Raw genomic sequence first — 18,024 nt, 5'->3', positions numbered from 1 at the left:
AGTCCCTTTACACAGTTAAGGATTTTTCTCAAAAAGGCAGGGCTGCCATAGATGAAAGACAAAATGTTAAAACTAGGCAAATATCCAGAGTAAGCATCTGTAACAATATTTGGAACATAACATTAAAGCATAAAGAGACAGGGATGACTCCCTTTGAAGCATGTCCACACCACTTCTGCGCACATACCTTGAGGGGGCAGTGTGGCACAAAATATTGTGAAAAAGTACCAGGTCTTGCTACAGAACGGAAAGGATCTTCATTCAGCACCATCACTGGAAGAAATTACCTGAACTTCTGCTTCCATAGAATTAATGGTTCTTCCCAGTGCTGAGGAGGGAACCCTCATTTCTGAATGAGTCGCTTCTTGTGGGGAATAACGTTTACTATAGCAGTATGATTGAATTAGGCTGATACAGATTGCTTTGGAGCAGAAGATTGTTTTTCTCTCAAGTCCAGATGAAGTACGTATACCTACAGAGCAGTTATGTTTCCTAAAATGCACAGAAAAGAAAGAAACTTGCCAGAGAAACTGCATACTATCAACAGGATCCATGTGGTCTGGACTGTGTAGGCACATACACATACATATATGTATATTCATGCATACATTGTACATGTACACATGTTTCTCCAGAAGGATGTTCCTTCAGACAAGCAGAACTACTGGTCAGATTCCCCAGACAGCATACACTGGAGCAATTCTACTGATCTGAACTGGGGCTAGCCTACAATCTGCGTTTATGTGTTTCTTTCAAATGACATTAAAAGGTTGCTTTCCTCTCCATTAAGTAAATGAGTCCAAGTGGGACAAAAAAAAAAAAGTGTCCTTTTCCATGGTTTGTGTTTGCCCAAAGAGATGAAGCACTTTCTGAGCCTTGACAACAATGTGGTAACCCACGAGACCTGGTGTAAGAGATTTAATTTTCCCATTGCTGAACATGCCTGCAAAATCCAGTCGCTAGTGGACATTTTGGAAAGGGTACTTTGAGATGATAGAGTCCTCCAGAATGGACGCTCTTCTGCAGGAGGCAAACAGTGCCTCCAACATAATCTTGCGGCTTACAACAGTGAACGCTAAGTGTGAAAGCAAAAAGTGGGAAGCCTGTTACAACTTCATCTCTCAGATGATGGGGTTGAAATCCTTAGAATATGGCTCTAGTTCATTGTGTTCTGGGAGCTGTAGCTCCAGAAGAGAGAGTGGTAGTAGGAGGAAAAGAGAGCAGTGCAACAAACAAGCAAAGAGCTGTAGTCTTTTTACCAGAATAAAAATAACTGATATTCAGATGATCTTCTAGTGTTTTGATTTCTGAGAGCTTATGTTAATTTTACATCATTTTCCAAGGACTCCAGAGGCATCCTATTGAACAAAGGCAATGCTTTACCTTTGATCCAAACTTAGCTTTGTCTGCACTGGCATGGCTTGAGCCCACTGCAAGGTATAAATAAAGGTGAATGTGATTAATCTGTGTGGTGGGTTTGAGGTGGTGGTTTTTTTTGAACAAATCAAGAAAGATGTAAAAAAAATATGACATGAATGAACTTAATTGCTTTAAAATTCTCCACAGTGTTTCTTAACTTTTGTATAGAAAAGGGGTTATTTTCAATTCATGCCTTAAACAAATGCATGGAAGTTCTCATGCCTGGCAGCTTTCAACACCAGCTTCATTAATTGTCCTCCAGAGTCTGTTCAATAATGCAAGTCCATTCTGGTGGCATCCCGCTTCTTTGATATCACTGGCCTTCAGATTTCCTAGCTTCTACTGTAATCAGTTATGTAAATTTTATATTATATTATTTCCAAATGCAGTCTCGAAAATAATCTTATGATTCTCTACTCATCTTAAACTATTTTTAAGATCATCAGGTTTTATTTCATCCTATCTTAATCAAAACAGAATACTTCACAGACTATGCAGCTAATTTCTCTTTATCACAACTGAGCAAGGCTTACACGCTAATTTTAGGCAAATGAGATAACTATGGGTATATCTGAAAAAATACACAACTCATTTTACACTGTGTGTCAGAGAAAAAAAAGCGTAGAGAAGAACTCAGAGTTCTCCCAAACATCCTTTTGAAAGAAAACCTATTCGACAGGAAAATGTGGTAGCTAGGACCAGCCGATCCATTCGATCAAGGAAGAGAAAACTGTTCAAAAGCACTTGAATAATTCCAGAACCTAAAACTCACTGGTACTGTTTTTTATGTCACATGGGGCAAAACCATAGAAGTTTCTATGCCACAATCACTAAGCGTGAAGATAACATACGCGTTTTGAATTTCACTACCAAGATTAGCTTGCTAACAGATATAAGGAAAATAGACTAAAATGAAACCACAAAATTAAAAGAAGCACTTCTCTAATGATCACGGCAGGGTTGGGAAGGGAATGGGATGGTGCAGAATGATACTACTTTAGATAAATCTCAGGAAACAATGTGAAATCTATTTGTCTGTGAAAAGAACTTCTGAAGAAAGTGTTGTAAAAGAAGTAATTTCTCAAGTCCCATCCCAAACACTTAAAAATGGTCTGATGGGAAAGACCCAGGATAAACTGGATGAACTAATATGACTTTTTTCACCTCTAACATCTGTTTTTTCCATGTAGAACATTACTACAGTAAAAGTATCATATGTCTGTGAACTGTAACTGTACACAAACCATACTACTTTTCATTCTACATTAAACAAGATTGTTGACAGTCAAAATAGTCCACAAGCTATTTTTGCTTCTCTGTTTGCTGTAAGCTACAAGGGCATTCCATCTCTCTGTTGCACAGACATGATTCTAGTTCTGTTCAAAGAATTTTGCAGCCCACTGTTGCTTGTACTGTACTGGGCATGTACTGGATTTTAGTTTTACTTTATTGTCTACAAAATGCTGTAAATATTAACACAGAAGGTACCAGTGGCTCAGAGCATTTAGATTCTGAAGCAATATGACTCAAAAGCAAAATATCCCTGGCAACACCTTGCCATTGTACACAAAGACAGTGCATACACATCACTGGTAATTGGGATGAATGAGACTTGTGTTGGTCCCCGAATGGCAGCATTTTATCTGTTTGGGATGAAATTAGACCAGGGAAATGGGAATTTTCTTGCCATGTCACTAGGAATATATTATTTTTTTATCATGTTATCAGGATCGGTTACTCACAATGTTGAACAGCAATCCGAATCATGAAAAGGAGACCATTGGTTCAGATTTCCTGTCCTCACTCTCTTTGCTTGAAATCTGCTAACTCAGGAACTGAACAAGGCTCTCCGAAATTTTTCTGCTCTAGCTGGAGCTTGAAACTGAGATGGTAAAATACAGTGGGAGGGAGATATCCAGCTTGCGCTGAAACAAGAAGCCACAGAGATCCCCTACAAGCAATATTAGATCTTTAAAAGCAGTCTCGCTCAGCAACAAACACTAAGCTGATTTTCTCAGTATAGCAAAATGTGAATATGCTGTTCAGTGCTGTAACCAAAGGGATTTTATGAACTGCTGACACTGATAGCCCTGAACTTTGAAGAACAGAGATGCAGCTAAGTTATAGAGTAGATCCAGACCTTCTTTTTACCATATTAAACAGTCTTCCTTTCCTGGGATTTTGACTTGTTTCACACTAAACAAAGTCAAGACACAATATATTTTTAATCATTTAAAATCATGGCATTTTGCAGGAGGATCAGGAAGTTACTTTGGTGATACAAATCACATTCAAGAAAACTGTTTGAAGACCTTTTAAAGAGTTTTAAATCTGCAATGCCTATTATTTCGTTCACTCAAAGCCCTATACAATTCAATATAGCTACAGCAATTATTTAAGAATAGCTGTAAGTCTGTATTACTTTGCCTCTACCTGCTAGACTCTCAAATTTACCAAGACTGATTTCTGCAGTGCCTCTGTGGTCAAGAATTTATGATGCACCATGAAAAAAGATTTGTTTGCACTCCCCCAGGAAGTGCTTGGCAACTCATCCATGCTCACATAATACAAGCATCCCCAATTCACTGTGACACTGTACCAAGTCATTGTGCATTTCTGTATGTTCTGAGATCTGTGTGTCTAAAAGAATCTAAGGTGACACATAACTGCAGTTAAACCTTTCATTAGTACGATTTCCTTTTGTTAAAAGTGTGCTTTCATAGCAGTGACCAGAATGGATGTTCCAGCCAGTAAATGAGTAAGCTTGGTAAGACTTGCTGCATTTTGTGGTCCCTCGTTGCCCCATCTCTAGTCACAAAAGGATAGTTAAACAGCATCGACATAACTACATTTCAATGTCTTCACGGATTCACGTATCCCTATCAATATCGTTCCATATTTCATTTGAGTGACTTCTCATAGTTCAAACATGTAAGCAACATATAACAGGCTAAAAATAGATGATTATCTATCACTACATGTTAGCATAGTGTTGTGAAGTAGCAAACAGCTAGAAAAAAAATGATTCAGGGATCTCATCATAGTGACCCTTTCATTAAATTGTTATTGTTTCAGCAGAAAATCATTTTGAACTCTCCATCGTTTCCTAAAAGTTACTGAAGTTTCAGCAATGCAAACCTTGGTTGCTGTACTGTCTCTACCCTAAGCATGGTACTTAAGGTAGGTAAAGGCTTGTATTTGGAGGATAATGGTAGGCCTGTATTTAGAGCATGAGATTTTACTGTTGTAAACATGACTATCCAAGCCCAAGAAATGATTGTGTGGTTGTGTGGTGTGTAGTGTAGTTCAAAAAAGGGGTTTTAGTTCAGGACACCCAGTTCTTCTTTGTCTTACTTAGCTCCATTTCAAGCAAGCCCAAGGGAGAATGGCGAGCTCTACATCTTTCAGGTACAGAAAGGCCAGAGCTTTGAAGTACAGAATAACCAAGACATGCTTGCCAAAGTAAGCTATTTTTCTTTTGGTGGGTAAGTGTAGCAGCTGTAGTAAATCAAAACGCTGATCTAAATAGCCACAGCATTTAGGTTCTCATAAGCATGGCAAGTAATCATCGATTGTGTTCCCAGATCGAAGGCTTAAACTTTACATCATTGCTGTCAGTATTTCTGCATGAAGGTAAAGCTCCTCATTACAGCCTTTCCGTAAGGAAACAGAGGCTAACAAGCCCAACTTCTCATTACAGCTTCTCATTTGCACAGGCTGCGTTCCTAGGATATCCATTCCTAGGATAAAAGGTTGGGATGAAGTCACTCCACCCAAGAAGACAGAAAGGGAAGAAAAAAATAAAAACAGCAACTTCAGTTGCTGTGCTGCTGATCAATCTGACTCCAAATCTTGCCATACCCATCCCGGTCCCTTCTCCCTGAAAGCCAACGATAGTCACAACCAGATTCCTTGCCTAGGGTTGTGCCACAGGCATTTCTGCTGCCAGCAGGCTGCTATTGCATGTAGCCCTGAAATTTCAAGTAGAAGAGAAATGGTACACCACCTTGAAATGTGGGAAAATGAACAGATACGGTTGATGGCCCTGTAAAATCATTAGGAATATGAAACCACAATGTACCAATGTACAAGGACAGTAAAACTCAGGACTATCTGCAGACTTGACTTTTTCCTGCAAGTGCGTGCACTGACTGTGTTGTTTGCACATGCTGCTTATATTTTTTGCAAATGGTTCTAAGCCCAAAGACCGACAAGCATTTCAGAGTTCTAGCAGTTAGAGGTTATATTTACTTAGCTGGCTGCAAGTTTTCTGGGATTGTGAAGATGCATCACTAAGGGCTGAAATTAAGGGATGAAGTTAAAAGTGAAATTAAAAATCAATCTAATTTACCAGCATCTGGAAAGACTTGTGCAGCTAATGTGGAAAAACTCTGTGGAAAACTTCTGTGGAAAAACTGACAGTGCCTGTCAGTCATTCCCATTCCCAGCAGCACCTCTGTAAGCAAAGAGTTTGCAGCAGTCCACAGTTTTGTAATAACAGAGGCTATTCAGGAATGCTTACAATCTGCAGTGCTGGGTTATGCTGGTCCTCCCATAGCAAATAAGGTACTATTTGCTATGATAATCTGTTTATCACCGTGCTTGAAATAGTGTGTTGCAGCTCTGGACACAAGATGGCTGCAGTAAGCAAGCTGGTGGGAGAACTCCAACAGCCTCATGTCTGAGGGACTGCATAAAAAAATCCCCTTGTAGGGAGGCTTCAAGCCCCAGCTGCACTACTGGTGCACTGACTTCCCCAAGAGAGTAAGGGCCAGAAGAAGTGGAATCCTGACATTGCTGGAGGACAGTTAATACTTTTTAAAGATTATGGAACACATTATTAAAATATAAGCAGTGTAAACTTAATTTAAAACACACCCACTTTTCATGCCCTCATGCAAAGAACTGGCCCAAACTCCTTCCACCACCCCTAACTCCCTGGCCTGTGCAGCCATTATTAAGAGATTTACATTTCTGGAAAACTGCAACACTGGCTTCTTTCACACTGGCTTTTAAGGCCCACACATGACTGGCAAAGTGTTTACCAGCAAGACAAACCAAGAAAGCTTTTTATGTCTCCAAAGCTAATAAAATACTGCTTGGAGCAGAGCCTGCTTTGAGTGTCTGCACCAGCAGAGATGACTCTGCAAGCCCAACATGAGGAGACAGCTATTTTAATCATCCTGTAGTAGCTTAAGCATAGGTTCTCCTGTTGATTTAGAACAGTCTCAACTCAGAACACTAAGCCATAAATACATTTGGAGCTGAGGCTGAGAAGAGTTAATATTCATCTTGCTAGTTTTATTTTAAAATATACCTTTAGATCTCTTGATGTGTAGCAGACGTCAGTGAGTCACTCTAGACAGCTTAAAGATATTTTGGAAAAAGCTGTAAATTGAGTTTTGGGGTTTGTTTTTCTTTCTTTTTTTTTTTTCTCCAGTCACAAGCCGACTTGGCAAAGTTATTTGTTTTTGTTTTCTAACAGAAGGAGAACTAGAGAGTTGCTTGGAAGTTAATGAGCATATAACATCTCTCAACCACACAGACACTCCAAAAGAAATTTAAGGACTTGCAGTCCAACTCTCGCCAGCCATCTTGTGTTGGTGAAGGTAGGGAAGTGGCAACATTGGACGTTTGCATTCACCCTGTGTGCAGCACCATCAGCTACGGTGAGCCCCTATGCTTAGAACAAAGTGCACAATTGCACCAGTGGAAGGAGGCAACAGAGCAGTGAGGCCATTTTTTCCAAACCTCCCTGTTCGTATTGCTATATTAGTCTGACTGTCTGCCGTGTGGAAAGTATGCAGCATCTACAGATGTTTACTAAGGTGCAGAGACAGAAATTAAGCACAGGGAAGTCAGTCATATAGTCAGAAACTGAAATCCATCATGGAGGCTCCTGGTCCCCCAGTCCAGCTCCCTCCCTTCTCCCACCCTGCTAGCACAGCAACTAGGCAAGGCCAGAACTGATGATACATATTCAAATGCCTCTGCCTTCCCTACAGCAAGACATTTGTCCAGCTCCTCTGTGTCTCACATTTAATTTGATCAGCTCTTGAACCAACACCATGACCACGTGTGGTGAATGAAGCAGACAGAGCAGAGACACTGATGGTGTGGCCAGCACCAGAAATGATCCTGCTGTCCTGAGGAGTATTTCTGGCAGAATCCAGGAGCATGAAGCCAGGAGAATGCTGTGTTCCAGCTTTAGTAGAATGCCTCACTTTGCTGTACTCTGCTTCTGCTCATGCAAACAAGTGTGAGTCTTTTTTTAACCAGACCTTTGGGCTTCCAGTGTGTGCAGACAGGACAAATATAGTGACACATAAGTGTATACCTATTATTTAGTTGTTATATAAAGCCCACCTGAGAGGACCATGAATTCATATTTTGGGTTTGCTGGAACCTTTCACTGGAAATTGTTTCTGGTCTGTTGCCACCTTGCAGGGACCATTTCTCAACCCCCACACACAATCAAATCCTCAGCATGATTTTAGAAGAGTACAGAGAAACCCTGTTAGTCACAGCAGTGACCACAGAAGAGGGTTTGCCTTTGAGATTCTTTTATTATTTCACACAACTTTACTAGGTAACCTGTCATAATGTAGGATACCATTTGTGCTTTTCATGTGGTATCAGAGGTCACCATCCTGGCAGGTGACAAGGAACTTTGTCAGAGCCTATTTTAGACACAAATTTGTGTTACATATCATTCATATAGTCATTACTTCTTCTCCATTTCCCCATTCAATGACAGGTCCTCACTGCTCCACTCTAATAATGGGAAAAGACCTGAGTCCTTGATAAAGCAGAACCCACAACAAGCTGACAAATCAAAGATAATTAATGCCATTATCTGTATAAAATCATTAGATGAAGAGGCATACATTTAATGTATCCCCTCTATCTGCCTTGCAAACCCATTTTTTATGATTCAGAACAAAATCACAAAGAAATATTCTCCTTTTTATGCCCAAACATTACGGCTCAGTCAATATCACAATATACTATCTCAGGGGATACAGTGCTTTGAGCCTAAGACCAAAACAAGATGCCTCTGCTTTACAGAGGGCTGTGCAAATTCATGCATCTCCACTCATCAGGCTGGAAAAACAGAGGAGAGGTACAGTGGGGTGTGCTCCCTTCCCATCTGCCCCCAGCCATAAGGTAAAGATGAGTTGCATAATGTAAAAGAGTATCTCTGCATTTTTCTTTTTCTTTTCTTTTTTTCCAAAAGGGAAACTAAACGGTCATGCCCAGCCTCTCACTCCTCTGAAAATTATCATATTATTTTCCAGAAATTCTGCAAAGCATCTGGTATCCCACTGCAGCATGCTGGAGGGGGGAAAGTGAGAGCCTGGAGAATGCACTGATGCTGGCAATGGGAAGAAGGAAGGTGGGCACATGGCACCCCAGTCCTTTAGCTACTGTGATTCAACAGCTGGCATTACAATGACTAGCTCGAGCTGATTGAAGAAGTTTCTCCTTGAATTACTAGCAGAGAAGCAGGCAAGGCTGCTGTGCAGAGGGCTGACTCCCTGGCCCTGTCTTCACCGCCCAGGATCCTCAGCAGGCTGGCTGTCCTGTTAGGGATGGGCTGCAGCTGGGTTTAAGCTGACTAAAGAAAGGGACCTAGTTCTGTCCGCAGCACTCCCCATCTACACGATCTAGACCTTCAGCAATTTTCACATCTTTCTGCCTTTCAGCCAACCATATTTGGACTTTTGACTCACATACATGCCAAGATTAGACATATTTCTAACTGGTTATAGTTACAGCCACTGTAAATACAGCATTCAGTCTGTGTCTTTTACGGGTGCTGCTTAATCTATTCTAAGCATCATAGTTTAGTGTACTGTTTAAACACAAGTTAAGTTTTCCCAACAGCTGGGACCTGAGACCAAGCTACTTAGCAGTGATGTTTTACTGTAATAGGATGAATTCAACCCAGCAATTCATGAGAAATGAATCCTTCTGAAAATGTACTCTGAACAAACCAATATATGCACTCAGACGGAGTTTTAGTACCGTGCTTGACATGATCTTACATGCTCTTTTAAATCTGTTTGAGACCTGACTTCAGGGAAGACAGGCTCTAAATCTGAACCCATAGAAGTACATTTTTGAATTATGGCATTCCAGTCAGTTGTCCTGTTCTGTGGTGAAACACCTAAGACTCAGCAAGTTTGGAAGCTCCCATTTTCTTCAAGAAACATTTTGCATGACTTCTCAATCCAGTGTGTTTTCAGGTGAGGAAATGGCAAGTCTTAGATTGTGGATGAAGATCTCAACTTATGAGGAGATTTAACTTCATTAAAGAAAAATGTAGCCACACGATAAAAAAGTGCAATAAAAAAAACAACATATAGTGAAATCCTGCAATTTGAGAGAACAGTTTGCTAAAGTTGAGATCCAAAGCTGGGCAGTAAAGGACTCTGCTGTGGTTCACCAAGAGGATACATTTCTACAGCCTTTCCTCTCTAGTGGACTGCACTTTTTTGCCAGTTAGGAGCTTTCAGACTGGTCTTCTGTTTGCAATTCAAGTTGCTGCCAATCCAAGAGCCCTATTCTGTCCTGCTAGCAAGGTTAGATCCTGTTCAACCATTTGCTCAGTGTGTGTGGTTCCACAGTGGGTACCACAAGGAGCCTGAACAGTATTTGCTGTGCTGGAGGACTATTGACATGAAGAAGATTGAAAAATAGGTAGATATGAGAAGTGGTTAATTGCTGCCCTGACAGCTGTGACCTGAATGGACTGCCATACAAACAGAAACTTGAAGAGTTTCGTATTGTTTAGAAATCAAAACGAAGGATAGAGCTGTACTCTTACATCTTCAGAGAGGCTAATATGGGAAGCCTGATTGAAAGAGAAACACAGCCAAGCAGCTAATGGGACATACTGCAGCTGAGGAGATGGAAATAACACAAAGTCAAGAATCACATGCAAAGCAGCAAAAAGTGACCTCATATAAAACCTGGAACTTTTTTCTCAGTTGTGCAAACATCAGGATGCCACTGTGTATGCAAGAAAAAGCCTGGGATAAAAGTTATGTTAAAAGAAATCTTCTCTGATGTGTAGCTTTTGTAGCAGAGCAAGACAATGGTAATAGCCTTGTTCTGAGCACAGCTTATGAAAATGGAAATCAACATAAGCAATTTGTGGTTAGCACAGTATCATATACTGCCCAGTAGTTTCTACTCCAGGCCACAAGCTGAAGAACTGACTAGCCTCCATTCTCACATATTATGCCTACACACCTATATAAAGCTTGATGCAGTAATACCCTCCTCTCAGCCAAGTTTGCCCAGTTTGCAGCTTTTCTTACACTGGAACAATCCCCCTTCGGCCAGTTTTGCCAGATCACAGTACAACCCTAAGACATTACATCCCAGCAAGCCAAATCCCCACTTCAGGCCTACAATAAGCTGTGTATCTATTCCCTCTGATCTGAGGAAAGAAACCTAAAAGGGAACATTCTAATCCCCTAGTTGGCCAGCAATTTGTTATTCATACAGCACAGAGTACTAATAATCAGAGGAAAAAATGGACAGTACAAATGACCTCACTGTAAAATGCAAGGGTGTATAGAATGGCAAGAACCTAAGCATGTTTTTAATACTTCTCTTGTGCAGTGAATTCCAGAAGTAAATTAAGATTTAATACCTTCCAGCAGGCTCCACTTCATGGACTATGTCCTTCGAAATACAAAATCATCCATTGCTACTGAGCTAGACAGTCTCAGTAATTTATCTTTATTCCTACACAAGCTCATGTTTGCATGCCCCATCAAATTGTTGCTGATGTTTGCATGCCTCATCGAATTCACCTTTATGTCTAGTTAACATAATGAAAACTAAGTGAGTGGTTAACACCCAGGAAAGATGTCAGACTGCCCTGGAAACTGGAATAAACAGAGAGAGCAACCTGGCAGGCATCGCTTGTGATCATGTTGCCTGAATCCTCCTGGAGTGGGAAAGATCATGCTGAAAGGAATCTAGGAGAGAAACTGTCAGCAAAAGGGAGATTAATCTTGCCTGCAGCAATTTGAAGAATTCATCAAAGCAATATATCTGTTATACATACGTGTGACATTTTCCCTTACTTGGCTTTTGGTTCATCTTGCTTTCCCCCTCCTGTCACTCCCTGTTACTTTTCTGCCTTGCCTTTTAACTACTTTGTCAGCTATTCCATAGTAGGTCCTGGACCATCACCATCACCTGCACTTGGGGAGGAAAATGAACCAAGACAATCATGAGCAAATGTTCTGGTTTGCAGGAATATCCTCTCAGACTGTTTAAGTGTTCACACAAGTTAGTTCTGTAGTGTGTCAGAGCCCCAGGGAAGAACCCTGTGCCTGCTTAGCATTTTTTTCCTCCTGAACGAGGTGACCAAAGATACTGTTTAATGCCTGTTACTGCTTCACTGATGTAAACTCCTGCCCATTAGGAACTGTGCACAAGCCACCTTGTATTCTGCCAAGGCATCAGAGCAGCAACAGCTTGATTTCACATGTCCATATCTAAGTTAAACCTAGCAACCTAGGGGTGAAAGATTTCATCAATGACTGTGCCAGTCAATGCCCTAACACAACCTAAGAGGTTAAGTTTAGTGAAGTGAATAAATCAGAATAATAGTTTGAAAAGAAAAACGGCTGGGGGAAATTGATCTGAGTTTGTGCAAGTGGCTACCCACAGTGTTGCTTGACATTCTCATACACAAAATCCTGGAGTGTTGCCCTGCTTCATCTGACAGTTCACAGCACATTTAGCAGATACTTCAATAAAAGCAAGAAACCTTGACCTTGACTTCACTAGGCTAGTCTGCCATAGCAGACATTTATTCCATAAGGACTAATATTTTTGGGAGGGCTGAAGGAAAACAACTAACATATAGAGAATTTTAGAGAGGTACGATATTATTCAGAGGGTTGGGCATTGGATTTATGAATTCCTGCCTTAACTCTGTGGCTTGTAGTAACCGGTGTCTTGATCAGTGTCTTTGTTTTGTGCATCATCCACAATATGAAGGATTTTTAGAAGATTAGTTCTTACCTTCAAGGCTTGCTGATGTAATGAAAATGAAACCACAGCTGAAAAAAATCTACCTTTACTCACTGTGCCTCAGGATACACATTCAGTGCCTTTGCCAAGAAAAAGAAGGTTATCTTGTGCCCCCTCAGTTTATCTGGTAAGGCAAGGTTCACTTCAAAGCTTGATCTCTGCCAATCAGGAATTACTCTGTATTTATATTTAATAGTTAGCTACCTAGTAACAATTTTAGCTTTTAATATCTGTATACATCCTTTCCAAAACAATTAAATGGACACGTCCATCACCTCTGAGTTGTTTGTCTTATTACATATTTATTATCTATTCTTACTCTGAGACACCCAAAATATTATTAATGAGTTGTTTTTTTTAAGGCTCCCTCTCACGTACAAGTTTTCTGGGATCTCTTTGTCCTCAACTAGTGATTCCTAAGGTATGAGTGCTAGCTGCACAGCCAAGAAGACTAAATACTCAATTCCAGAGACCCCATTGCAACTACCCCCAGATTCCACTTCCCAAATGCCTTTAGAAGAGTCGTCTGATGCCAGTAAGACCAAAGGTTTGGAACACAGCAACACATCTGCTGGTTTTGCAGGATGGAAAACAGATGCAAAACTCAAAATGAATTTCTGGAACTTTTCTGGAACTTTTCTGGAACTTCCACTAAAATTCCTTTTTGTTCCCACTGGAATGTTTTTAGGCTTAATTTTTAAGAGTGACAATGAAACGCATAGAGATATGTGCATGCCTGTGCAACGCTGGGCCATAGGATTCAAGCCATAAAAGTCCAACAGTGGAAACTAAGGCACTTAAACTTAAAAGCTAGAAAACAGGCCTATGATTTAATCTGAGTAAACTATGGCTTTCCAAGAGAGCTTATTCCACAGCTGTCCTGTGTCTCCAGCTCCTTCCTTTCTAGCTGGTTGTGCCCCACCAACCAAGACCAGAATTCAGTTCCGGAAGACTAGAGGTACCATGATTCCAGGGCTTTGGAATCATTCCGCTCATCAATTTACGTGTTGACACTGCCTGAAGAATATCTGGAAGCCCACGTTCCCAGTCTGATTTCCTGCTAAAACTGATGACTCTTCAGTTGATTCCTGCATAACTGGAATGACATGACCTTTTCCCATGCTGGAAGGCACTTTAGGAGTTAATTTGCAAAAAAAAAAAAAAAAACCCTTAAGATATAATATGTTATTTATAGTAATGACTTTACAATATTTATTCCATGGGAAAACCACAATTTTAGACAGTGAAGATAAGAAAAAATAAATTAAATTTTGTCTAAATATGTGTTGGATGATGCTATCAAAGATATGCCAGCAAGGCCAAAGCAATTGCCTTTATTTCTTTTTCCAAAATTCTCAAGTCCATCATTATGAAATGTGTCTGTTTGCCAATAGCACAGTTGGCTTAATAAACAAATTAAGTAGTTCACGTCAGAAATATGGCTATTCCTGGTGGCCTCAAATCTCAACAAACAACAAAAAGAGTAAATGTTCTAACTAAATCAGTATTTTGCTAACCCAATTTTACTCAGGAAGATGAACTGCAGTGAGATCACTTCATACACTGTATTTTCACCAAGGCATATGAAAAATGTAGCTCTTGAACAAACATAATAGGGGGCTGATTTGGTTGTGGCTTACATTGCCACGTCACAGACTGGCAGGGCTCATGAGAAGGTGTAGATCCAAATCTACAACTTCTCATGAGCCTCACCAATCTGTGACAGCCCTGCTCTGTCTCCACCTTGGAATGATGCTGAGATGAAAGCCAACTGCTAGCAACCTAAAATTTCATAAAGATAGAATCAAATGGCAAGCCCTGTGTGGTTTGCATAGAATACAAGCAGGAAACTCTGTCAACTGTTTCAGGGAGGTGTTGGAGTTTGTTTGTTTGCTTGTTTGGGGGGGGGGGGGGGCGCTTGTATTTTGCAAGCAAAACATTTTCTACCCAGCTAGCCTCAAAAGCATGAGCACTGCCCAGAATTCCTCCTGATGATGTCAAGCCAAATTACAGCAGAAACTGGGCCAGGAGAGGTGTAGAATGTAGAGATGTAAAAAAAAAACAGCTGAGGGAAAAGGTAAGATTCAGAGCATACTTCAGCGTAGCGGACTTTTCAAGAACATGGGCAGAAAATAGGAAGAAGGGGATGTATGTCTGGCAGATAGCTCAGTCCACACCCTACTACACAAGAGAGTCATTTTGCAGAGGACATCATCTTCAGCTGTTACTGATACCAGCCTTAGCAGCTCGTCGAACAGGTTGCCAGTTATGTTAAGGCTGGTGACAAAACAATTTCTTCTACAGAAACCTCAACAGACTCAGCATGCTCCTCTATACAAACACGGTAGACAGATTACATCCCTCTCTTTTGGGCAATGGCAATTAAAAAACTGTGTTAAAAACATTTTTACTATAGCTCACACCCTCTCCCTCTAGATTACATCTGGCTGAAACAGAGCAGGCAGAATCAGCTATTACAATCTAGATTTACAAAATACTAAGAGTAAGTATGAGAGAGGACCCGTACTCAAAGACAGCTACTATCTAGAAGAGCACAAGCCATTCATCATTTGCTGCTGCAGTCTGCAGCCTGCCTCTGCATGGCTGGGTTGGGTAGGGCTACAGATAAATAGCCCCAATATGCCAGAATCATGCTCTTCAACAGGTACCTACCTAGGATCTAGATAGAATTGAGCCATGCTCCAGGCAGCTTTCCTTTCCCTGTATCAGCCTCATGAATGATGGTAGGAAAAAATGAGTAAGTCTAAGAATACTAAGCATTTAAACAGCAGTTGATAAATCAAAATGCTGAAAATTGAGTTTGACCAATCAAAACTAATACATGCTGTATGGTTGCTACTAGGACATTGTAAGTAGTTAATAACAGTTATAAATAATAATGTATTTAACTGAAACTAGTGAGAGTCTCTCCAATCCCTTCTTCTCCTCCTCAGCTATCCATGGTGCATTCAGTTTAAGAGGTTATTCCTCAATCACCTTCAGAAGAGGACATCACCTATACCCTGTTCTCCTCTCTACACCTCTCCATATATGTCCTGAACATAACATCAGCCTCTGGGGTTGTTTCTTCCTGAATTTTCATTTCTCCCTGTTTCATGTGCTCTCTCAGTTCCAAGAGCTTTCAGCTTAAAAAAAAAAAAAAAATCCCTTCCTGACAAGCTGAATGTTTTCTCCTGGGAAGTGTCCATGGTCCATCTGAGGTATTAACAGTGCCCCACACAGCCTCACCTCTCTTTCCCTCCATTAGCTTCCCCTCCTTCGAGTTCTCACAGTGGCCCTTTATGCTAAAATCACACCGATCCAAAAATGGGAGTTGAGGGAGCCACTCTGAAATAGGCTAAAAAAACTCTACTGTGGTCTGGTCCCTAAAAGCAAAGGACATGTCTTGTAAGCATTTGTGTCTCTGCTAAATAACTTCTGCAGTTCCACATTTAAATTTCCTTTCTAAGTGCTGGAGTCTGTCCTCTCAGAAGTTCAGTAAAATTGGGGTAATCAAGGATGTGATCAGTTTTCTGAGGGTGCTGTGACCTAGAGGCAGGTCTGATTACATCATTTGTTTTGGGATGAGGCTGAGGAGCTTTATAAAAAGGAGACCTAAAAGGAGGGAGAGAGAGAAGGAAAAAGAAGGGCATTAAGTCACTAGCAGAAGCTTTTTATATGTGCTTTCTGCAGTTTACCAGATATTTACAAGGGATTCTCTTCAGAGTACAGAGAAATCTGTGAACTGTTGGAATATTATAAGTCTTTCCTTGAGATGTCAGCCAAGAGCTTCAGTAGAGTCGTACTCACTACGGTGCTTATTCTCTTCCTGAAGATACAACTCTCAGTACCAGCGCCGTTGAATGGTAAAGTCTTTTGGCTTTCTATTTTATTGTCACTCTTAACTTTGGGCAGCTAAAGTATGCAGAAAATTAAGGCTTTAAAAATTATTATTTCAGTAGCATGCTCAAACTTGTATATTGTTGCACTCTGCAGTTTGGAGTTAGTATCCTTATTTTATATATCAGAATACCTATTCTGAGAAATTAAAGAAAAAAGAAATCTGTCTTCTGATTTAGTCTGTGTTACAGACTTATCAAGTGCTCAGTATGCCTTGCATTGTGATCTTTCTTTTTCTCATAAAATGAAGGCTGGCCTTTCCCTGAGTTAGTGGAAGCATGGCATCTTTCGCTCTGCCTCATTTATTTTTAAACCAGACAAAAAGAATGCAATCCCTATGAAGTGCCCCATTTCTCACATACTAGACCTCATTGTCTTATATTTAAACAAACCAGGAGGTCAGCGCTCCTCGCTCTCTTTTTAGGAGTTAATTTTCATCCATTCAAGCTGATTATAATCCCCCTAGTGTAATTATAGGATATGAGGGAGAATCATAATATAGGGCTGTGTGAGAGGACTTACTCAGCACGTATATTCATGAAAGGAAAATCCTGAAGGCTCAAATGTAATCCAGAGCAGTCAAGATTTTACAGAGCTCTGCATTTTGCCAGGTTTTCAGCATGAGCTACTCAGAGGGGGGGAATTTCAAACTTTTCAGGTCGGCTTGTTATTTCAGGCATATTTCCTCTGAAAAAAATGCTATATTCTTTAGCAGAATCTCCCCGTTGAAGGGCATAGGTTTCTGGAGCTTGGTGCTTTCCAGAATGATGCCTCTGACAATAGAGAAGGCTTGGAAGTGAAAGGATGTGTTGAAAAGATATGTTTGATGATTTATCCTGAAGGGAAATCTGGAGAACTCCTAGTTTAGCATTAGACACCCAGTACCAACAAATGGTAAGAGCTACAGCATCTGCCTGTTTTTGACATCCTCCCAGGTCAGAGACACAATTAAGATACAGATTATCACAACTAACACCTTTCCCAGCTTCCACACATCACTCAAAATGTATTTCTTTCCTGGATATTGATCAGTGAAACACAGATACATAGGCTCTAGGAATCTTCTCTGCCATGCATGGGCATGTAACTGTTACTATTCATCAGCACTCATCCCAGCATGAACAGGAGAGCCCCCACAGGTATGGAGCTGTTTATAGTTAGTACCCTTCTAGATGTGAATCAGTCTTCTGTCCAAATTTGGGAGACTGTGTGACACTCTGCCTCATTCTAATTTTATTATCAACCTTGCTCTCAGTCTGAGGATGGCAGCAAACTCCTTTTGCAGCTCTGACATGTTCATTCAGACAAAACCAAAGATTCTGCCCTCTGGGATCTGTTCATCTCCTGACCTAAGTTAGATGAAGTAAGTGCAAAACGTTCCTTAGCCCTGCCTATACTAGTTGCTATTATTGTGCTCATCAGTAAAGGCAAAATTGTAGTGAATTACAGATCAAAGACACTCACAGGCTGAGGAAAATTCCATTTGGTGAAAGATTTGAAGTTTTATTTATTTTATTTTGCATAAAAGCCCAAAATATCGAATATCTTTGAAATGTATTGCTTAAGGTTGTTCTAGACTATAATACATATATATATGGAGCGAAAGAGTTTTGGCATTTCATACACATTTTAGCGTGAAATAGG

The 18,024-nt window shown here is 40.5% G+C and overlaps 2 protein-coding genes across 16 annotated transcripts in view; one reads left to right on the top strand and one right to left on the bottom strand.

Moving 5' to 3' along the window:
* USP3 (ubiquitin specific peptidase 3) overlaps nucleotides 1-18,024 on the bottom strand; it is a 97,326-nt gene that overhangs the window by 44,165 nt on the left and 35,137 nt on the right. The gene's annotated exons all lie outside the window — the stretch shown is intronic.
* Nucleotides 1,442-18,024, top strand: part of CA12 (carbonic anhydrase 12) — a 40,234-nt gene continuing 23,651 nt past the window's right edge. For 4 of the 6 annotated variants that reach the window (XR_013956116.1, XM_080608265.1, XM_080608268.1 and 1 more), the window contains exon 1: nucleotides 1,442-16,346. Coding sequence is in view for 5 of the 6 variants with exons in the window: in XM_080608265.1 (XP_080464391.1) it covers nucleotides 16,256-16,346 (91 nt within the window). In the remaining variant the exon portion in view is untranslated. Of the gene's footprint in view, nucleotides 16,360-18,024 lie in introns of all 6 variants that reach the window. The other 2 variants (XM_080608267.1, XM_080608266.1) reach the window with 1 other exon arrangement.

The sequence above is a fragment of the Anser brachyrhynchus genome (genome assembly GCF_964034855.1).
Source record: "Anser brachyrhynchus genome assembly, chromosome: 11".
In the NCBI taxonomy this organism is placed as follows: Eukaryota; Metazoa; Chordata; class Aves; order Anseriformes; family Anatidae; genus Anser; species Anser brachyrhynchus.
This window is presented reverse-complemented; position numbering and strand designations above follow the sequence as displayed.